Here is a 19260-nt window from a genome sequence, read left to right as displayed (position 1 = left end):
TCAAAATTTGTGTACAGCTTTTATTTGTCTGCTATCAAGGGAGCTAACGCCGATGAAAGCATAACCTTTGGCTGAGTTAATCAGTGAATCGTGTGAACACTAATCTGCCTTCCTATGTATTGCATTTGGGAGTTCGTAACAAAACTAGCCTGATTAAGCCCACCTGCTACGCGTTGTAGCATTATAAAGGGGAAGTACTTTTTATCATTTGTGTGGACTTAAGCCTTCTCTTTCACTTTCCTCAGACCATTGTTGAGATAAATTTACTTCTGGGATACACTTGCGCAAATGTGGTAGACCCCATTTCCAGATTAGATCGATCTGCTTTAGATCGACGTAACTCCCTGGGGGTTCACGCTAGATAGCTGTCAGCCGAGCGGACCCGAAAGTTAATTACCCCCTTACAGCTTGTAGTAGGCGGGACGGACATTTAAGCCGGATTATCTGCCAGTAATCTAGTGAGACTCCCCGCGGGGATAGATCGATCTAAAAGCTCTGGGAATACAGCCGTAGACTATGGATCCCCCCCTCCCCACACACACACACACACACACGTAGAGATTCGAATTTTGCCGAATATAGTCGCTTTCTGCCGATATGGAGATGTAAAATACCATAGTTTTGATTGAAACAGACACTTTCGGCACGAAGGGGTTTCTTTTTATAGATTTTCCCTTTACATTTGTGGACAATTTTGTCACATCCTTAAATGCAAACCTGCATGGCCCATCAATTCAAAGGCTGACGTGAGGCCAAAGGTCGAGGAGAACATGGCTGTCCAAATGTAAGGTATACCCGTATAGCGCCTGCAAACGTGTGGTAATGTTTTTACCATTTGACCGCATGTAGATAAAGACAGAAATTCTGATTCGGAAAATGGGGTAATATAGCCACCAGGCTGAACAAAACAGAATAGAGAATTTTTTTACCAGCTAACATAAAACTGGTGATTTCTTCCACTTTTGTGTTAGCTGGAATTGTAGTATTACCTGAATTTACTGAGTATAGTAAATCATTTGAGTATGTATTAAGGTGTAAAAACAATAAAGGGATACACATGTGACAGTGATCAAGGAAGAGGGGCACCTTGACGGTTTCTGCCTTGTCATTTGGCCTGTCCACAATGACCTATGCTCTACATAATACTTTACCCGATGGCCTAACTATACCCGCTACCAGGGTGACAGATTGATTTTTCACAGATATTTTCAGATATGTCTCTAGATTAATAGACAGTCATTTTGGTCTGATGTCGCCTCAGCAAAAAATGTCCACAATAATAACTGCGGTCTTGGTAGAGGGTAGCCTAACTATAGGTATTTACCCAACGGCCCACTTAGGTCTCTACGCTTGACATATAGCTATCTTCCAGTAGGTCTCTACCCTATGGCCAGCATGTAGGTCTGTATCCAATGGTCCTTTTGGATATATTCTACAGGTATAAAGTGTTTTACAACGATATGACTTCAGTTTTTGTTTACATACTATGGGCATACACTGTCATAACAATATCCTTAGATCGCAATGCCTAATATGATATACACCCACATTATAAACTCACATTATACACGCACATAATGATTATGAAATTTTCATGCTATGTTTTGCAATAGAGTCTAGTTTGTGCGGATATATTCTTTTTGAAAAACGTGCGTGAAATATCAATTCATCAAAGGTATTTTTAATCTTATATATGTATTGATCTATTTTTATTGAACTGTCTATTTATCATTAATTGATGTAACATGTTTGATGCAAAGGAGAATTAAATACTGCTTACATCAAAAGGATTCGACGTAACGATATCCGTGTTAAGGACATTAATAGTGTTAGTGTGCGGAAAGGGAGGACAACGTCAAAGCACTTAAAGTTGACATTTCAGATAATCATCTAATTATTATACAGTTCGCTCACTCATTCATAGTTTTTATTGCAAATTTGTCCTTGTTGGAATTCGTCTTTTGATGGAAAATTGCCAGAGCTTCTTGAACCTAAATCGCAAATGCAATACAGATTCATTACTTTATCAGTAATCATTTGCGTTATCTGCCAATTTTACGAAATAAAATTCCCCTTTCGTTCGAATACATTACGAATAGATTACAACATTAAAGCCTTCAGTGTCCTTCTTATTTTTTAAGGCCTCGACATTTCTCTCTATTTGATTCTGTTCATAACTGACAGAAGCCTTGTAATTGCGGTTTTGAGCCGGAAATTGAAAGTGGCAATTCATTTTTTAGACTGAACAGAATGGCATAAGAATGTGTAGTAGCTCTCAAAATTCTTAGATCGAGCTTTGGGCAAAATGACCAATCGGTCTCGTCAATATACCGTGGCACAAATGCAAGATCGAGGCACCAATGCATAAATTGACAGTATCAGACGTTGAGATGTCATTTCTACAGTAAGAGTCTTATTAAAGAGCAGCACCGATGAGGAATGCGATATGCCGAAAAATTGATCACATTTTTAAGTATTTTCATTTCCTATTAACTTTCTTAACGTGCACAAAGCTAATGAGTGAAAGTGAAATCATATGAATATCATAAAGAGACAAAGGGTACGTTTTTAAACCCACATTAAGTAAATAAAACACTTCTTGTAGAGCTTACGTAAGGACAAGTATGACTTTTTGATTAAGACCATGAATTAATGTCAACAAAATGATCAAATTTAACATCTCCTGGCGAACCTCACCAACTGTCATCTTGACGCAGCATTGAATGGCGGGAAAGTAGGAAGTCAGTGGGAGGAATAGGCTGGAATGGATGATGGAATTTTTAAAACCCTCGCTTAAGCGTGGGCCACAGGCTTTTCAATTTTCACAGATTATAATAGATGAATGCCAAGTGCCCAGAAAACTGGACCAAAGGTTGAGTCGAAGAAAGATACCCTTTTCCCAGGGAAATTCATTAAGTATGAGTTTTTCGCGGGGAATTCTTATACTGTGCACCTTTAAATGAAGAAAGAACATTCGTTTCTGGAACTGATTTTCATTGTTTTGTTCTCTTTCTTGGGTGCAATGACCAACAAATTTCTTTAAATAAACAATAATAAATGTAAAAAATCTTTATGCCTACACAAAAGCGCGGACCGCTTTTTAACTTATTGTTTGTTTTGAACACAAGGTGCTCGAAAGATTGCATTTACCTGCAGGCTAAACAGCAACATGCCTTGTTAGTCATGCTGAAATTAGTCATTATAAACAAAATATCTTTGAAAATGTGTTTACCAGCTGGGGAGCAAGTGGCAGTATTTAACATTACATGGGTTACATGCAAAACTGGGGTGTTTGTTAGGTATTTTTAGAAAACGCAAAACAGGAGTTACAAGAAGAGGGAACATGTCTGACATGATGTATTTGCTGCTAATTATCGAATAGCGAGTGAATGATCAAGCGGGGAATTGTTTAAAGCATTGACTTGACAGGTTTCGTCTTATCATGAATACTACCTCAAAACGTCCAGGCCGTTAAGAGTGCTCAGTGTTTTGATTTCCAGTTTGCGAGACGATAGAGAGAGAGAGAGAGAGAGAGAGAGAGCGAGAGCGACTATCCCAAATTTACCCTTTAACTTTCGCAGTCACCCTTTATTTAGATATTGTCTTTATGAATTGTCGATTTTAAATTAGCTTGACATCAGTGTCTACTCTGCATGTCTTAAAGGCACCCTGGATCTTCCAAATTACATGCTTTATTTTTTCCCGTCTTATTTGATTATTAATAACATAGCATCTTCATTCATTGGCGTCTTTAAATCACTTTTATATTCAGCCTTAAATTGGGGTCAGAACCTTGTTATGCCTTATTCCATGTGGAAATTTTTTATTGCTGCCATTGGGCGATGCATGTCAGTTTCGGATTTCACAATTTTGTTTGCATTTCATTTATTCATTTGCTGCCTTAAATCACCATGCTGCTCAGTCCTCCACAAATACTCCCTTTAGCTACCACTATTTATGTTGCATGACATGTTGTGATTCACCGAGCCCCCTGTGCCCTCTTCATTTTTAAATGCAATCGACTTCTGTTCTTAATTCTGTTGCACCAAGCGAACGGAATGGTGCCTGACTTTTTCAATTATTTTCAACATCCTTAAGTGGTAAAACAGTGCTGTCTCCCTCTCTTAACCTCGTAACGTGGTGTGTGGTACCTGTTTGTCGCTTCAGTAAATCATTCTCGATTTTGATCGAGTGAGCAGATAGCCACCGGTTTAGAGAGTTTGAAAAATTATCCCAATGTAGTTATACCCCCTTGACACTGGACGGCGTCCTTTCTGCGTCCTTTCTGCGACCATGAAATTTGGCATTGCTGTGGTCTTAATAAGGAGGCACGAGCATTGATTTTGTATCAGAATGAATGCTCAATGATCGGCCAGTTGTCGGCACGTAAAGTATTATAATTTTTAAACTCTCAAATGGGGCCGTACTGCTGGACGCAGAAAGGACGCCATCCAGTGTAAAGGGGGCTTTACTGATAGTTGGAAGTGGTCTTGGTCTTATCGTGCGTCTTCCACATAGACAGACACTTCATTCAGGTTTGGGATTGATAATTAAATTATCTTAGTGATAAAAAATATTGATAATTTTTAAATTGATTTGCAGCAAGAACACTCCACAGAGGAATGGCAATTCAATGTCCAGTAAGTACCATAAAGAGCCATAAATTAAGAAATTAAATGATAAAAAAACTCTCCATAGTCCACCACGTTGGACCCATTTTCCGCGAAAAGTCAAGGAAGGGTTGCACGGTTTGAATAAAGTGACGGAGAGTCGCTTTTTTGGCGAGCAAACGTGATGTATGACAAACAAGGAGATGACATACATGTCGCTTGGAGAAGATGCTAAAACAAAAACGGAGCTAGCTGCTATCAGGGCTGAGACGCAAGTGATGTGCATGGTAAAGACTTTCATTTCATACATGCATCTACCTAAAATTGAGCTCCGCAGAATCCCAACAAGACTACTACAAGGTTTTCCGAGATAGACCGCCGTGGTTTAGCTATGTTAAGATGCACTCGGTGCATTTGAAATTAAAAGCGAACAAAGATTGGTAATATCCGCCAATTATCTTTAACACGAGGGAACGTCAATGCATTTTAATATCCTACGTACACGCAAGGAGTGGATTCGATTGCCGAAATTACATCACGTTAAATGAAGAGTGTGTTTCTTCGCATTTAAATTAAAAGCCTTGTAATGGTGTTGTGATAAGTATTCTGATTACTTGCATGCATACGAACTGCTTAGGCATTTTTGTATACAGACACTGTAAGTGAATGTACGGATTCTGCATATACATGTACATTGCACACTGAACAAAGACTGCTACACGTATCTGCTATGGACAGGGGTGAAGTTGCCCCCCTCCCCAAACCCCTACCCCCTCCAGGATTTTTAAAAGAATTTTTGTTACAGGCCTAATAACGAGTGAGCCTTTCCTTTTAACCAACATTTTCTGCTGTGTCTACATATATTTTTATCATAGTTGACCATGGTCCAACTCGTCGCCGTCGCTGTTGCTTAAGCTGTTCGACACATTTGTTCACCCCATAAGTACTAGTTGCTGTTTTTTTTTAAATTTGCCAGTAGGCTTTGTTTGGCAAGAAAGCAGTTCAAGTTTGAATATCGGAATGACTGGCTTATTTTTACAACAAAAAGTCTGACCATTAAAGTCATAACTGCCAAAATTGCTCAAGTCATCCATCTCGCCTAGACGTCATTTCATTTGTTTCTTATGGTTTCATTGTTTTATGTCTACATGTGTACCATCCAGTCAGATTCGACCTTTTTGTCACAGAGAGCCCGGTCCCCTTATGGTTCCAAAGCTGTATGGTTCCAAATGCCTGCAAAAAATGTAGAATTGCCTCCTCTACCACAAATATATCCCCAGCGTATAAATGGTTGCCCAAAGTACAGGGATGCATTATTCTGTGATATTAGATAGTTCGAACTGTGCTGTTGGTGCCTTGACACGTGAATATTGCAATCACTTTCATTCAGAACTGAGAGCGTGACTGTAGTTTGACAAGGTATTGTTTGATAACAACTCGAGTTTGGCAATTTATTAATCTTTACAGGTCACACTGGCTCACGCAAAAAGAATTAACTTAAAGATGCGTTTGAAGTCAATTTTTTTGCCACAAAAGCCGACCAAATGCCACCATACAGTTTAAATAGTATAAATTAGTGCAAAACCAAAAGATATCTTTTCATATTATCCGAAAAATGATTTTTCTGCTTGCTTTCTGTGCTGTGCATAAACGGTGAAGATACAGAAGGTCAGATAAGTAGGTAAAATTTACGATCAAAATTTTGAAGAAGGTGCTTTTTAGAGATCTTTTATCGCTGATCAAGTGATTTTACTCGGTTTATCCTTTGGCATGTCAACTTTATATGAGTCGTATAAGAAACTAGTAAAAGTGGTTAATATGCGTTACTGGGAATCCATTCTTCACCGACGTTATGTTCAAATGTACCTATAACATGAGCATTCGCACGTGCATCTACTCTCGTCAGCAACCGTTATTTCAAAATGGTGATTCGCCCAGTTATAATTTCAAATTGGATCACACTGCGGAGACTGACGTACATCTGTATCAGCTGAATAGACAGCAGTGAAGATTAATTCAGTTCCCTGAAGAAATCTATGAGATAGACGAATCGCCGAAGCGCATGCCTTATGCCCCTATTCCACACCAACTACGAATTCCACGAACCACCAAGAATTCATAAATCCCAAGGTTCTTAGTTTATTCGTGATAAATTCCTTTAGCTCCTAACTGTTTTTTTTTTTACTTTCAGTTAGTTCTTGCAATTCTTGAGAGATCATGAAATCGGCACAAAAGGTTTGAACTAATCTTCTAGTTGATGTTTTCGGGTCAGTGCTATACAAGTAGCTGCTCTATGTTGAACATCCATTTTGGAAGTGAAGCCCAAGCAAGGACAATATTTCTACCAGAAATGCGCAAAATTCCACATTCCTCATTAAAATTTATCAATTCCTGGCGGTTCATGAAATTCGTAGTCGGTGTGGAATCGGGGCTTTGCTTTAAAGTGCCTCGGTACTTTAGTGTTCAGAATGGATTTATTTTTCTATTCCTTGTTTAATAACCGTTTTAGTCCGGCGACATGAGACGTGGACTTTGACAGCAGAACTTCTGAAAAAGATCCTTAAAATTGATATGGGATGCCACCGTAATCTTTTGAGCATGTCACATAAAGACCAAATCAATAAAGAACAGGTGTGGCGACCTTCTAACAGAGTAAAGAAAAAGAAAGCATCCCTGGTACGGACGTGTAACGAGATCAAATGGCCTTTCAAAGTTAATATTACAAGGCACAGTTGAAGGCTGTAGGCGTTAAGTCAAACAAAAGAAGGCGTGGAAAGACAACATTAAGGAAATATAGACAAACGTGAGTTTCTCCTGGACCCTGAGCACTGGCACTAAACAGTAAAAGGTGGAAAAAACTATGTGTGCGGAATGTCAGAGCAGTACCTCCAAGATTCCAAATTAGGGAATTAAGATAATAATAATAATAATAATAATAATAATAATAATAATAATAATAATAGCCAGGGCTGAAGATTAAGTTGTTATGTTGACACACATGTACTACCATATATTCCACCAAACATTTTATCGAAAGTTGAATCGAAAGAACCATTTTACGTAGGGCAGTTTCTCCATCGAAAATAATGGTCATAGATGTCAAAATTACCCTTTCTTTGCAGAATATTTCGAGTGCTACTCGTCTGCAGTCTTCCTCAATGGTAATGTCCTTGCTTGACCACTTGATTTGATAGAGGCGTGGTCAAAATCGCGTGTACAGACTGGACGTGGCCCCCCTTCCCCAGAATCATGGTTCACAGTAACTATAGATTTCTTCGTAAGGATATAATTTTTTTTTGCTGAAGCTTTAAATTCAAGCACAATGGATCCAAGACAGATATACAAAAGACCATTAAATTAAAGCCACAGTCAATCAAACTGTAACCATGCCTCGTAATCGTTTTTTATTGACCCATTAATGTGAGTTATTAATGATTTATTCTGGCTTTTTAAAATAATACGCAAGATCCCCATTAAACACAGAACGTTATTATACCGTTACCATATCGCATATGTAAAAAACGTTATGGTAACGTTATAAAACGTTCTTTGTTTGTTGGGTTGCGATCTCGAAGTTGTAAACTACTGACGATTAACAGTCTATTGTGAAAAGGGTCCCAGGGGACATCAATTTACCACTGAAACCAAGAACGTCTTCCAACATAAAACACATAGAAATGCATTTGAAACGCAAAACCACAAACCACAGCAGAATGTACTTTGGTTTTCATTATTCTTTATCGCCTACTTTATTTCCAATGGCTAACATTTGCAATAGGAAATTTTATCTAACTAAAAAAAATCAAACAAAAACAAAAACAAACAAACAAACAATATGGTTCATGATGCTTCATTATCATGCCCTTTTCCAAAAAGAGACAAAGTTATAGTTTTTGCACAATCTCAAACGCGCACCTGCAAATGTAGGTGTTTGCATATTTAGATTTGAATCTTGCCTAATAGCTAAAGCAGGAATGACACATCTCTAAGCCATTGCTGTAACTCTGCCCTATTCCATTGTTATAGCCGTTATATCATAAATTATGAAAAATTCAAAGACAAGATAATACTCTGACTGGGTCCAGGCTTTGAATTTAGTCAGTTTGACACAGATGTCGCGAAAACAAATATAAAGTTACTTCAGAGGTACCCCTCACTGAGGCAAATTAATGTTACTTCTAACTATACAAATGCAAACTAAGGAGTCTTCCTACATGTTATTTGAGCGAGTTAATCCCCAAATCATCTGCCATTAGTCAGAATGCTATTTTTCATCGAAAATTTGGGCTATACGCGCCACACAAAAGAGGCCTGTCAACTCTTACTGCAAGGCTTTTTTTTTCGCAACTTTTTAAGGTCTACAGCACTACAGTTCTCTTTTAATTGCCACGCTACGGATTTTCCCAAATATTGAGAACAACAGATGATGATATTTACCATAAAATCAATGGACACATTGTTGGAACATCACGCCCTAAAACGTACACGTCATGCAACTCAGTTAGATGTGTAATCGCGTGGAAGATGGTTGTCAGTTTAGTATTCATTTCTTCGGTTGGGAGATTGCATTTTTTATACCGAACCTAATTCGAAACACTAAACGACGACATGCTTTAGTCTGGCGGTTTTTATGACAAAATGATACCTTACGTGAATGGGTGAACGAGTAACATGTATGTGTCTGTATCAATCTGACACCAATCCATAAATGATATAATGTATCGTCATGTACTGTACGTTTTCCGCAACATGTAAGCCGAGTGATAGATACGACTTAAAACAGTCATGTAAAACTAAAACTAAAGATAAATAATTCTTCAGCACAATGATGTAAATGGCTGAAGTAATATAGGTTGAATGATGAGATGGAGTGGATTCACAACAGCGGACTAACATATCCGCGGATCAAATATGTCGACCCACGTGAAAGCTTGCCGCATAATCTCCTTATAGTCACTGAACTGGTTCCCTGTGAGGATTAAGCGACAAGCATTCAAGTGGGTCGGCCATGTTTGATCCGCCGAGCTGTTCTGAATACGGCCTAGGAGTACCGAGTCCTCCTCACGCTGCTCTCCGGATGAATTTGAGAAACACAGTGGCACGATATATGATAACTACAGGGGTAGTCCCTATAATATTTATTACTTACTGTATACAGCAAGGACTGCTTCATAAAACGACTTAAGCCTTAAATTTAAAGAAAGGTAACATTTATAGCTGAATGTCCCTCTGAATGTCCCTCTTTATCCCCTTCGTAGTTTTTGTAACCTAAACACTGATCTATAAAAAGTCCTAACTTAATCCCTATTAAGGCGAACTGAATCAAATAAATAAACGGAACGTTGTGCTGCACATTCAGTTTAAACCAAACTCCAACGGAAAGTCTGTCACGACAACAACGTTCAACGTACGGGTTTCGAAAATTGAAGTCACTGGCAAAAACGTATTGTCATTATTTCTAGCTAAATGCAAACTTGAAAATGATTCACCGATCTATCAAAAAAAAAAAAAAAAAAAAAAAAAAAAAAAAATGCAAGTCTTTCAATAATATCAACCGGGCTGATGAAGCAGTAATGCAATAAGATGAAATGGGATTCAATCTGAAGTTACGCCAGATTAGGAGTGAGAGCACAGATACATGTTAATCTGTCCTTGACTTGGCAAAAACTTCATTAAGAAATACATTAAGTTTCCTCATAACATTTACAAAAGAACAATTAATCAAGCTCCAAGACATTCTGTAACCTGTATGACCAATTATGCAATAAGATAAAATTTAGCGACAGCCCAATACTACCGTTAATTCTACTATCCGACCATAATTCAATCCTAATGGAGTTTTATGTGATTATCAGGTTTTATTAGGGTTATTCCGCGCTGTGAAAATCCCGGCTTTTATGCCTATTAGCTGGCGTATTATATGTACGGTTTTGCTAACAAGAAAAATGGAGGGGGGGCAAGGAGGAATCCTCAGCAGATAAAAAATAGTGAACAAAGAAAAAATTACAATATACATGTACCGGTATGTGTAAGATAGTGGGATGTGGAAATTTGGTCTCGTTGCATTCTTTATTCTGTCGTTAGGGAGGAAGATAGGGCAGGTAGTTCTTCCGAAGCTAAAGGAGAAACACAAGCCCGCTATAACCCCCCTCCCCACCACCATCACCATCCTCCCCTCCCCTCCCCTCCTCCTGGATCAGCCACTGGTCTAGACATCCCCTGCATCGCTTAACGGATACTGTTGACTGACTGCATGGTTCTTTTAATTTATAGCTACAAAAGAAACTCGAGCCAACAGCAAAAAACCGTTTATGGGAGCAGTTTACAGCTCTGAAAATACTAGAAGCTACTTGGTCCCATGTTCAACAGAAGTATTAGTGCTTAGCCAATGGTTCGGCACGTCTCATTTCACTCATCATTTTATTATGTCAATCACGATTTGCCAATTGAGATGAGAAATCTGTACCGGAGAGTAAACAGAATAATCAGTGCCAGGTATTTCGCAACCGCAGGTCCACCCAGTTGCCATTATTGATTATATATACACACGTTTCTCTATTGTGCGTATATACTTTATGTGCATTGGCAGACCTAGAAGGAACGAGTTATTGGCGTCTTAAATGTTTCTTTTGCACACCCACCCAGCGATCTGAGTCTTAAAACCTTTACCCCGCCTCGCCTCTTTCTGTAAACAAAATCCTTACATTCGATTCCCAAGTGGGGGACATACAATCACCACATCTTTAATTTGAGGGACGGCATGTACTGGTATGAACAAATAAAACTACTACCCCCAGCCATGTCGTTCAATACATAATATATAACCTGCACTGCCAATCACAGTGTTAACTTTGTGTGGAAAACCTTATCAGCAGGCCCGTAATTGACAGCCAGTGCAAAGTGACTATTGACAGACTATGTAGCTAACGTGATTGTTAAACTGACGCAATCAGTCAAACGCAAAGAGGTGATAAGTACAGTAAGTACCACAAGGCAATCGTTCTGAGATCATTCCACCTCCTTGCAAATACTTAGCCATTAAAACTTTATGTAGCCCGTGAATAAATCAATTTAGAAAGCTATTCATAAAATCTGAACATCTGACATTCCTTCATTTAAAGTTGAAACAGCCAGGACAGACGGACAGACAGTACCTATAGTTGACTGCACTAATGACAATAATGTGGTCATTCAAACAGGTGTCCACTGATAGGACGCACGACATTAATATGGACAATTTTAATACCTGTTCAGTAAATTGGACAGTAAACAACGCCGTGGCTTTATCGGCATTAATGTGCGCATCTTAAAGCGCGACCATCAGTGAATAGCGTTAGCTGCATGAATGAAGAAATTAAAAATGTGGCGAACAAGCAAATCCATAAACTCTGAAATCAATCGGACGTTTTAGTGAGGCATCCCGGAGACCCTATTTAAACTGTCATCTTTGACACGTAAAAATCAATTCCTAATTGCGCAATTGTCAACTGATGCTGGAGATTATCTCATACGTGTGGGGTTTCAAGACAGTTGGGAAATCAAAATAATGGGGGGTAAATTGCACGTGCCACTCGCGCAACCTCGATCACCCCGCATAAGACAACTGCCGCTTATTACGTATGCCTCTAGACGATCTGGATATTAAAGCCACATAGGGCTGCTCCAATCAGATAGATGTAGTTGGCGCGTGAAGCAGATTAAAGTAGAAGGGGATGTCGCATTGGCATTTCAGTAGCGGTATGTAAAGACGTCGGATCTGAAGTGAACAGTCATACCGGTTATTTCTTCTAGCGAACGTTTGAATAAGCAAGGTGATTCATTTACATGTACAGGTACTGTTTATGAGACGAGGAAGATATATAATAATAGACCTAATGAACAGAAAATAAAGCTTGCGTGATGCTGTGATTGCCATCCAATTTACAGCTTTCACTGCATGTTATAAATAAGGGACATGCGTCAGCGGGAATATACACGGCTTTAGCGCCGAAAACAGCGCAGTGACAGACAACTGTGACAAGAAACTCGGATCATCGTTGACAAATGCCGATATCTTCAGCAGATTCATCCACTAGGGGCAAGTGAAAGGAGCGCTAAAATAGACGTCTTGGGCAACCACACTCTCGAGCAAAACGCTTTACAATTTGCTTTCGCACCCAGCAGGATCTGGTGTTAATGATGCAAAAAAGAAGTAAAAAACAAAACGCCTAGATCCGGTGTTTTTATGAAGTTTGATTAGAAGCGTGCTGATGAAATAGGAAACTTGAAGCTAATAACCGCGAGGAGATCTGATGATGAACACGGAGGCAGCTGCGCTAAGCTTACAGTGTCTGACGCTAGCTAAAAGCCTCCCTGCCAATCGTTGCAATCGGATGAAAGGTATCCGTATCCTGACGAGAGCAAGCTTAAGGATATTGAAAGGGACATGCATCATACGGTGGCCAAATTAAAGTATCTAACTTCAAAGGCTGTAAAGTTTTTAAAAACAGTCCTCGAGGATTACAAATAATTAATTGTAAGCCGCAGTTATTTTGAACGCTCCGGCCTAAAATAAGCAGCAGTCTGACGAATGGCGACTTAAATGAAACCAGCAGCATTCAGGGGGCAAATGACGCTGATATCTTTAACATGTTAGCTGAATGGAATGCCACATTTAGACTACGAATGCTTGCATGGGCACTTAAATAATAAACCAGGTAAGACTTTGCGTTTTTTTTTCTCTTGCCATTTACGTCATTAATTTATCAATTAATTACCGATTTGTGCCATGTCCACATGGTTTCACAAACAACCCCGAAAATAATGAGCAATTCGAGCTGTCGCATCTGTAGACAGGGTATGTATCTGTCACAACATAACTTTTTAAAATTGCAATAAGAACAGATAACCAAATAGCCGAAATACATACACATTGACCTTATCTTAGTTGAAATTGTAATGTTATTTTCGCAATTTACTTTACGTTTGGAATTATTGTTTTATGCACAGATTGAATGGCGTACGGCAGCATCAAACAGATTTCAAACATCGACCAAAAAAGTGGGATCAGTTGGAGGAGATTTTCAGACGCTGAACTACTTAATCTTGAAGATCTAGCTGCCGGCCAATTTCCAAAAAAAAAGTAGCATCAAAACTGCTGGATCGACTACCAACACGCTAACCAAAGCGTTCTGACATGATTATATACAATATGACTGCAATTATTAAAAAAACGAGGTGCTAACAATGCACACGCGTAACAGTAGATATTTATAAACTGAATGACGTTGTTGAATCAGAATGACATGGCGGTGTTTAAAGTGGCATAAAGGATAAAAGATATTCAAATCTTCAAACAATCCAACGAATCAGACTGTTAGGCAACGTCACAATTAGCGTTGTACGTGTTGTCTTTTGAGACATTGAGGCATATTTCTACATTTAATCGTCGAACATCGGCAACGTGGCTCAGTGTTGCGTCTGGCTTGGCACTCTTCTTGTTTCACGGATAGCCATGAACAGCACTAACGTCACGGTTGAGGATGGACCTTCATTCTATGAAGTGGGAATGCCAGCCATTCTGATAACAATATGTCTTGTTGGGATCGTTGGGAACGCTTCGGTAATCTACGTGGTGTGCCGGAACAGACAGATGAACGTTTTGTTCATGAATCTCGCTATTGCAGACCTCTTATTCAACGTATTCTGCATCCCCATTCGAGCAGCTTTGTTTGCGACGTCGTACCAGCTCCGCCTTGGGCGCTTTCTCTGTAAGACTTCAACCTACGCTACCTACGTCAGCATGGGAGTGAGCATATACTCCCTCGTCGCCATTTGTGTTCTACGCTTTGCAGGGATTAAGTACCCTTTGCATCTTCGCCAAATGTTGGGCCGGACAACGGCATACAAAGCTAGCATAGCCGCATGGGTCGTTATGCTCGTGCTCAACATCCCGTTGTTGGTCCTTTACGGAGAGGACTCCGAGTACAATTGCAGTATCATCTATAAAGGACAGTGGGTGTACGAACTGTATGTATCCGTCACCTTTGGAATTGACTTCGCTCTTCCGGCCGTGATTGTCGCCATCTTGTCCACACTCATCGTGGTGCAGGTGTGGACAATCCGCGACGAGAGCCGAAGTCTTGGCATCTCAACCGTTAAATCTGACGGATTTTACCGCGCCTCTAAGCGCGCCAGTAAGCGCCTCATGATTCTGGTGATTTTAGTGTTTATGATTTTCATAGTATGTTGGGGACCGCTCCATGCGCTGTTTCTGTGGAATGTCCTGCGTATGGACGAACACGGGAACGCCAGGCCCGATACGAGACCGAACCAACTGAAGCAATTAACTGAATACATACAGACAGCGGCAATTATCCTTGCCTTTGCAAATTCGAGCGTTAACCCAATTTTATACAACTTTGTCTCAAAGGAATTCCGGTTGGCATTCATAAGAGCACTGTGGCCGTGCCGTAGACATGCTTTGGCAATTGGGAATTCAAGCACTAAAAGAACCAGCATGTCTTACAGATCTAAACAGCGTTTGTCGGATGATAGCGAGAACGAACCGCTACCTTTGAAACATTTCCAGGGTAATAACAGCATGGATTAACTTCTCCTCGCATAAAGCTATGTAATCCGTTTCTGCAGATTTTCTTGTTCTAGCAAATCTGTAAATTTGAGAAAGGCAATGTGTTGATGCGTTGGCTTACATGTTCTTTTTTTCACTTTTTTCTTCGTACTCCTTTGGTCACTTGATGGGCACTTGAGGCTTCACCGCAAGTAAAATGCACCGCCTTATGCAGAGATTGTCGCGACGTTGTAATATGGGAAACTAAATTCATTAGATACTGGTAATGGATTTTGTCAAGAATAAAATCTTTGGCTTGTGTAAAATTTGCCAGGAAAAGACCGTGTAGGAGCCAGGAAAATGAAAAAAAAGTGCACTCCGTGAACAGACTGATTTGGGCTAACGCTAATACATGTAATTGTATTTGACAATTGAACAACGCTGGGATCCTTGGAGCTGACGAAAACCCTTTGAGCTGTCAATTCTGCCTCTGAGATTTAAATCTGTTGCGGTCCTTGTAGGGGACAGAGATGGAAATCCACTTGATTTTGGTTCGTCTGGCTCGTTATACCGTTTTTCTCTTAGGGAGAGAAGGGAGGGGGGAAGATTGCCCAAGAAGCCGATTGAGAGTCACGTGAACGTCGTGCCCCCCCCCCCCCCTTTTTTTTTGGATCTGCCATTGATTGACATGCTCATCAATGTCTGGCAAAAGAGTCTAGTTTCAAAGCATAAGTTTCTGGTGGTGGTGCAATCAAATGGATGGGTTGCACAACATCGCAAAGTTTATTAATTTTTATTATCTTTGAAATGATCTACTTTGTCCCTTAGTATTTGTTAACATCTTAAAGGCCAACAGTTTTGGAATAATCATATTACCACTCCTGCTCCAAACAGCATTTTAACACAAAACTGATATATATGAGGTATGCATGTAACTGTTTACTCGGCTCAAGCCATGTGAAATGTTTGAATTTCGACAGAGTTATGGTCATCCAATACTAAAAATGTTGGAAATACCTGATTTAGTTCATTGTTCACGGAAGAGAAGGTAAAATTGAAGCGTTCATTCGAGAGCCATTAGAAAGAAATACTTCCCACAATTATTAAAGGGCCAACCCAACGGGTAGCCATTTACGTACAGATACATACATATATTCTGCTCACCCTTGATACATGTAGGAATGATCGCGCATTCTACGCTAGTACAAACCCATCATATTTACTAGTACAGAGAACCTGCGGACTTCATTTGCAAACATGAGCCCCCCCCCCCCCCCCCCCCCCCCCCATCACAGCCTCTTACACCCCATTTCCATAGATTTTTAGATCGATCTATCCCTGTGGGGAGTATAACTAGATTACTGTCAGCTTGGCCGGCTTAAGCGTCTGTGCCGCCTACTAAAAGCTGTAAGGGGGTAATTAACTATGGTGCCCGCTCGGCTGACTGCAATTTAGCGTGAACCCCCAGGGAGTTAGGTCGATCTAAAACTTAATCTTTAGATCGATCTAAATCTCTGGGAAAGCACCCTTAGGCTTATAAAGACGCAAGCGATATTCGTAAATTTGTATATAACTTTCAAATTCCATGTTGAATGTATGGATTATTCTGCTGGTCGTTAATGTTTTGTACAGAGTTAGATATTGTTGTAGATCTCTCTCTCTCTCTATCGAAACATATATGTGTATATTGTTAAAATGCTATTTTGCATTTGTATCTCTGCTCACAAATCATTATTTAATCTAAATAAAGAATATCTATCTGTCTATTGTGAAATAACCGTAACGTTTGTAAGAAATTCACTCTGTAGAGCCCGAATGGCAAGAGAGATATGGGATACCACAAGGTACCGGTGCTTAAATGGAAGACTGAATTTAAACTGAAGGAAACAGCGTTTAAACAGGTGTTAACGAGACGTCTGAAAATGTATCACATGGAAGTCAAAACTAAGTAGGGGTGGGTTGGGGGGTTACCTTATGGAAGAAGAAAATAGTGAGGTGTGGGAGATAACGGGAAAATTATAAACTTGGAAGTTGTTCATCGGTTGACTAGTGTCTTGGCAGTGAGATTCAGTTTAAGAGGTGGATAGGAACCCTTGCCCCCCTCACTTCCTGTGCTTAAAGCTAGGATGGTTAAAAGGGCGGGCAGGAAGTAGAGGCGAGGCTAAAACCTACTCTCTGCCAATGACCAGTTGAGTGTTGACTTTGGTGCTGTGCAAAAATTCTCATATAGTACAGAAATGTTCAAAGCTAGAGTGCATACAAAGAAATATTTGTGAATATGTAATGGAAAATGGTCTCAGAGACCCTAATAGGCCGTAGATTAAGCCTCCATACCCCCCCCCCCCCCCCCCCCCCGGGCTCCTACACTTCTGCGTCAGATTTAATTTATAAATGTTCTTGCTCCGCTGGAGCACTTAGTGTGCACGCAACGGCACAAGACCAAACTAATTACCTTGGACTGATTTTGAAAACCAACAAGACCTCAACAAAGATTTTATGGGAATCCTCTCTTTCGAAGAATACACATACATATAGTGTATGTCACTGTGATATTCCTAAAGCACTGAACCAAAATACGGTTACACTGAACCAAAATATGGTTACAATCGCTACTGTGTTTAATCATAGTCATATTTCATACCGTCTACGTTTTAAAATGATAATATCAGATATAACCTGCTACCAACAATTTTCCGCTCCAAAAGGGCATTATAATTATTCTATAAAATATCGCTATAAACCGATACAAGATCATGCCTATGAACGCATGTGCATATGCATAGCAGTTCACATAGACCAAACGTTTTAAGGTGAAAAAACTCCCATCTGTAGGCCTATAACTAATTATTAATCTTCCTCGTGTGAGGGCTTTTGCTTAAGTAGGTAGCAGTAGTGAAAGACAGTGCGTACTGTTGCCTTAGAAGCCCGTTTTGGCGATATATTTTGATGATTTTAATCAGAGCTATGACATAAACTGGGGAATCTATCTTTACAGATTGATTCTCAAATTCTTATTACTGACTCCATGGTCTAGATTACTCAGGAGCTGTAGAAATTCAAAGACTGAGAATTTAAAGATAAGTACAAATAAAACCAGCTTTACCAGACCCGCACTGCGAGGTTCATACAGTACCCAGTATGGTACCATCATTTTCCAACTCCGTCAAGCTCTACAGGAAGAATGCTGAGGATAGGGCAATATCTTACAAAACAGCATATGACTATCATCGGATATTAGAGGCTTCTTAATTAGTATACACATTTTAAGATCGATGTTATAAATTTGAAACATTATTAGCACACCCTGTGGTCAGAGAGTGACGTATGAGCCTTGCTGAAAACATGTCTCAGTGCGTGTAGGAAGGAGATAATTGTACTACGTGGGAGACAAACACACTATAAGACTGTCAAACAGCACATTCGGATGCTAATTGTGTGCAAATCTGGTGCTAGTGTCTTTTTAATTTTATAGACATTTTCCCCCTAGTCTTCGAAAATTACTGTAGAACATCAGATTTGAGTTCTGACGGTTCGTGTTCTAAATTTGAAGAAATTAGAAAAATATGGATGTCTACAAAGGGATTTTGTTTTTATGTATCATAAGTCGTGATAGAAATGGCATCTCCAATAAGAATGATTGTTTAAAACGCTTTACAGCTGTGGTGAGATAATTCACAAATAACGACACACGAAATTGGAGGTGTAACAACCTTTTTGATCAACCTTTTTGATCAGTGTATACATGTACATGTACGTATATCAATAAAGATTAAAGAACATCACATTCTTTGTGTGTTTATTATTAACGTTTAAATGCGTTTTAGGGATATTGTTACCCTTTGCCAAAAACTCCTTATTTACTGTTTTACATATTGTACATTCTTTTGGGTAACGGATAAATCTTCAGAGTTCAGTGGTTAAATTAATTAACATTTTTTACACATTTCATCTTAAGGGTGACGTTATAATTGCGATTTTGGGGTAAATATTGAAAAATCTGTTTCTCACATTTCTTCTTTACCTGAACACCCACGAACACCGTTTTAACGCCAATTTAATGACACCATTTAGTACTCCAAAAGCCTGTCAGCGATTTTTCTT

At 39.4% G+C, this 19260-nt stretch overlaps 2 protein-coding genes across 2 annotated transcripts in view; one reads left to right on the top strand and one right to left on the bottom strand.

Moving 5' to 3' along the window:
* Nucleotides 1-19260, bottom strand: part of LOC106169734 (lysosomal proton-coupled steroid conjugate and bile acid symporter SLC46A3) — a 40801-nt gene that overhangs the window by 10828 nt on the left and 10713 nt on the right. The window lies entirely within an intron of this gene.
* LOC106169735 (allatostatin-A receptor-like) lies at nt 11689-16424 on the top strand. Its single transcript, XM_013549337.2, has 2 exons — nt 11689-13306; nt 13599-16424. The coding sequence occupies exon 2, from the start codon at nt 14104-14106 to the stop codon at nt 15199-15201; it is 1098 nt and encodes a 365-aa protein (XP_013404791.1). The 5' UTR covers nt 11689-13306; nt 13599-14103; the 3' UTR covers nt 15202-16424.

The sequence above is a fragment of the Lingula anatina genome, chromosome 4 (genome assembly GCF_051362555.1).
Source record: "Lingula anatina isolate TDL-2025a chromosome 4, LinAna3.0, whole genome shotgun sequence".
NCBI lineage: Eukaryota > Metazoa > Brachiopoda > Lingulata > Lingulida > Lingulidae > Lingula > Lingula anatina.
This window is presented reverse-complemented; position numbering and strand designations above follow the sequence as displayed.

What these genes read in the sequence shown, in the direction of transcription:
- LOC106169735 (XM_013549337.2), top strand. Translation starts at nt 14,104, where the DNA reads ATGAACAGCACTAACGTCACGGTTGAGGATGGACCTTCATTCTATGAA.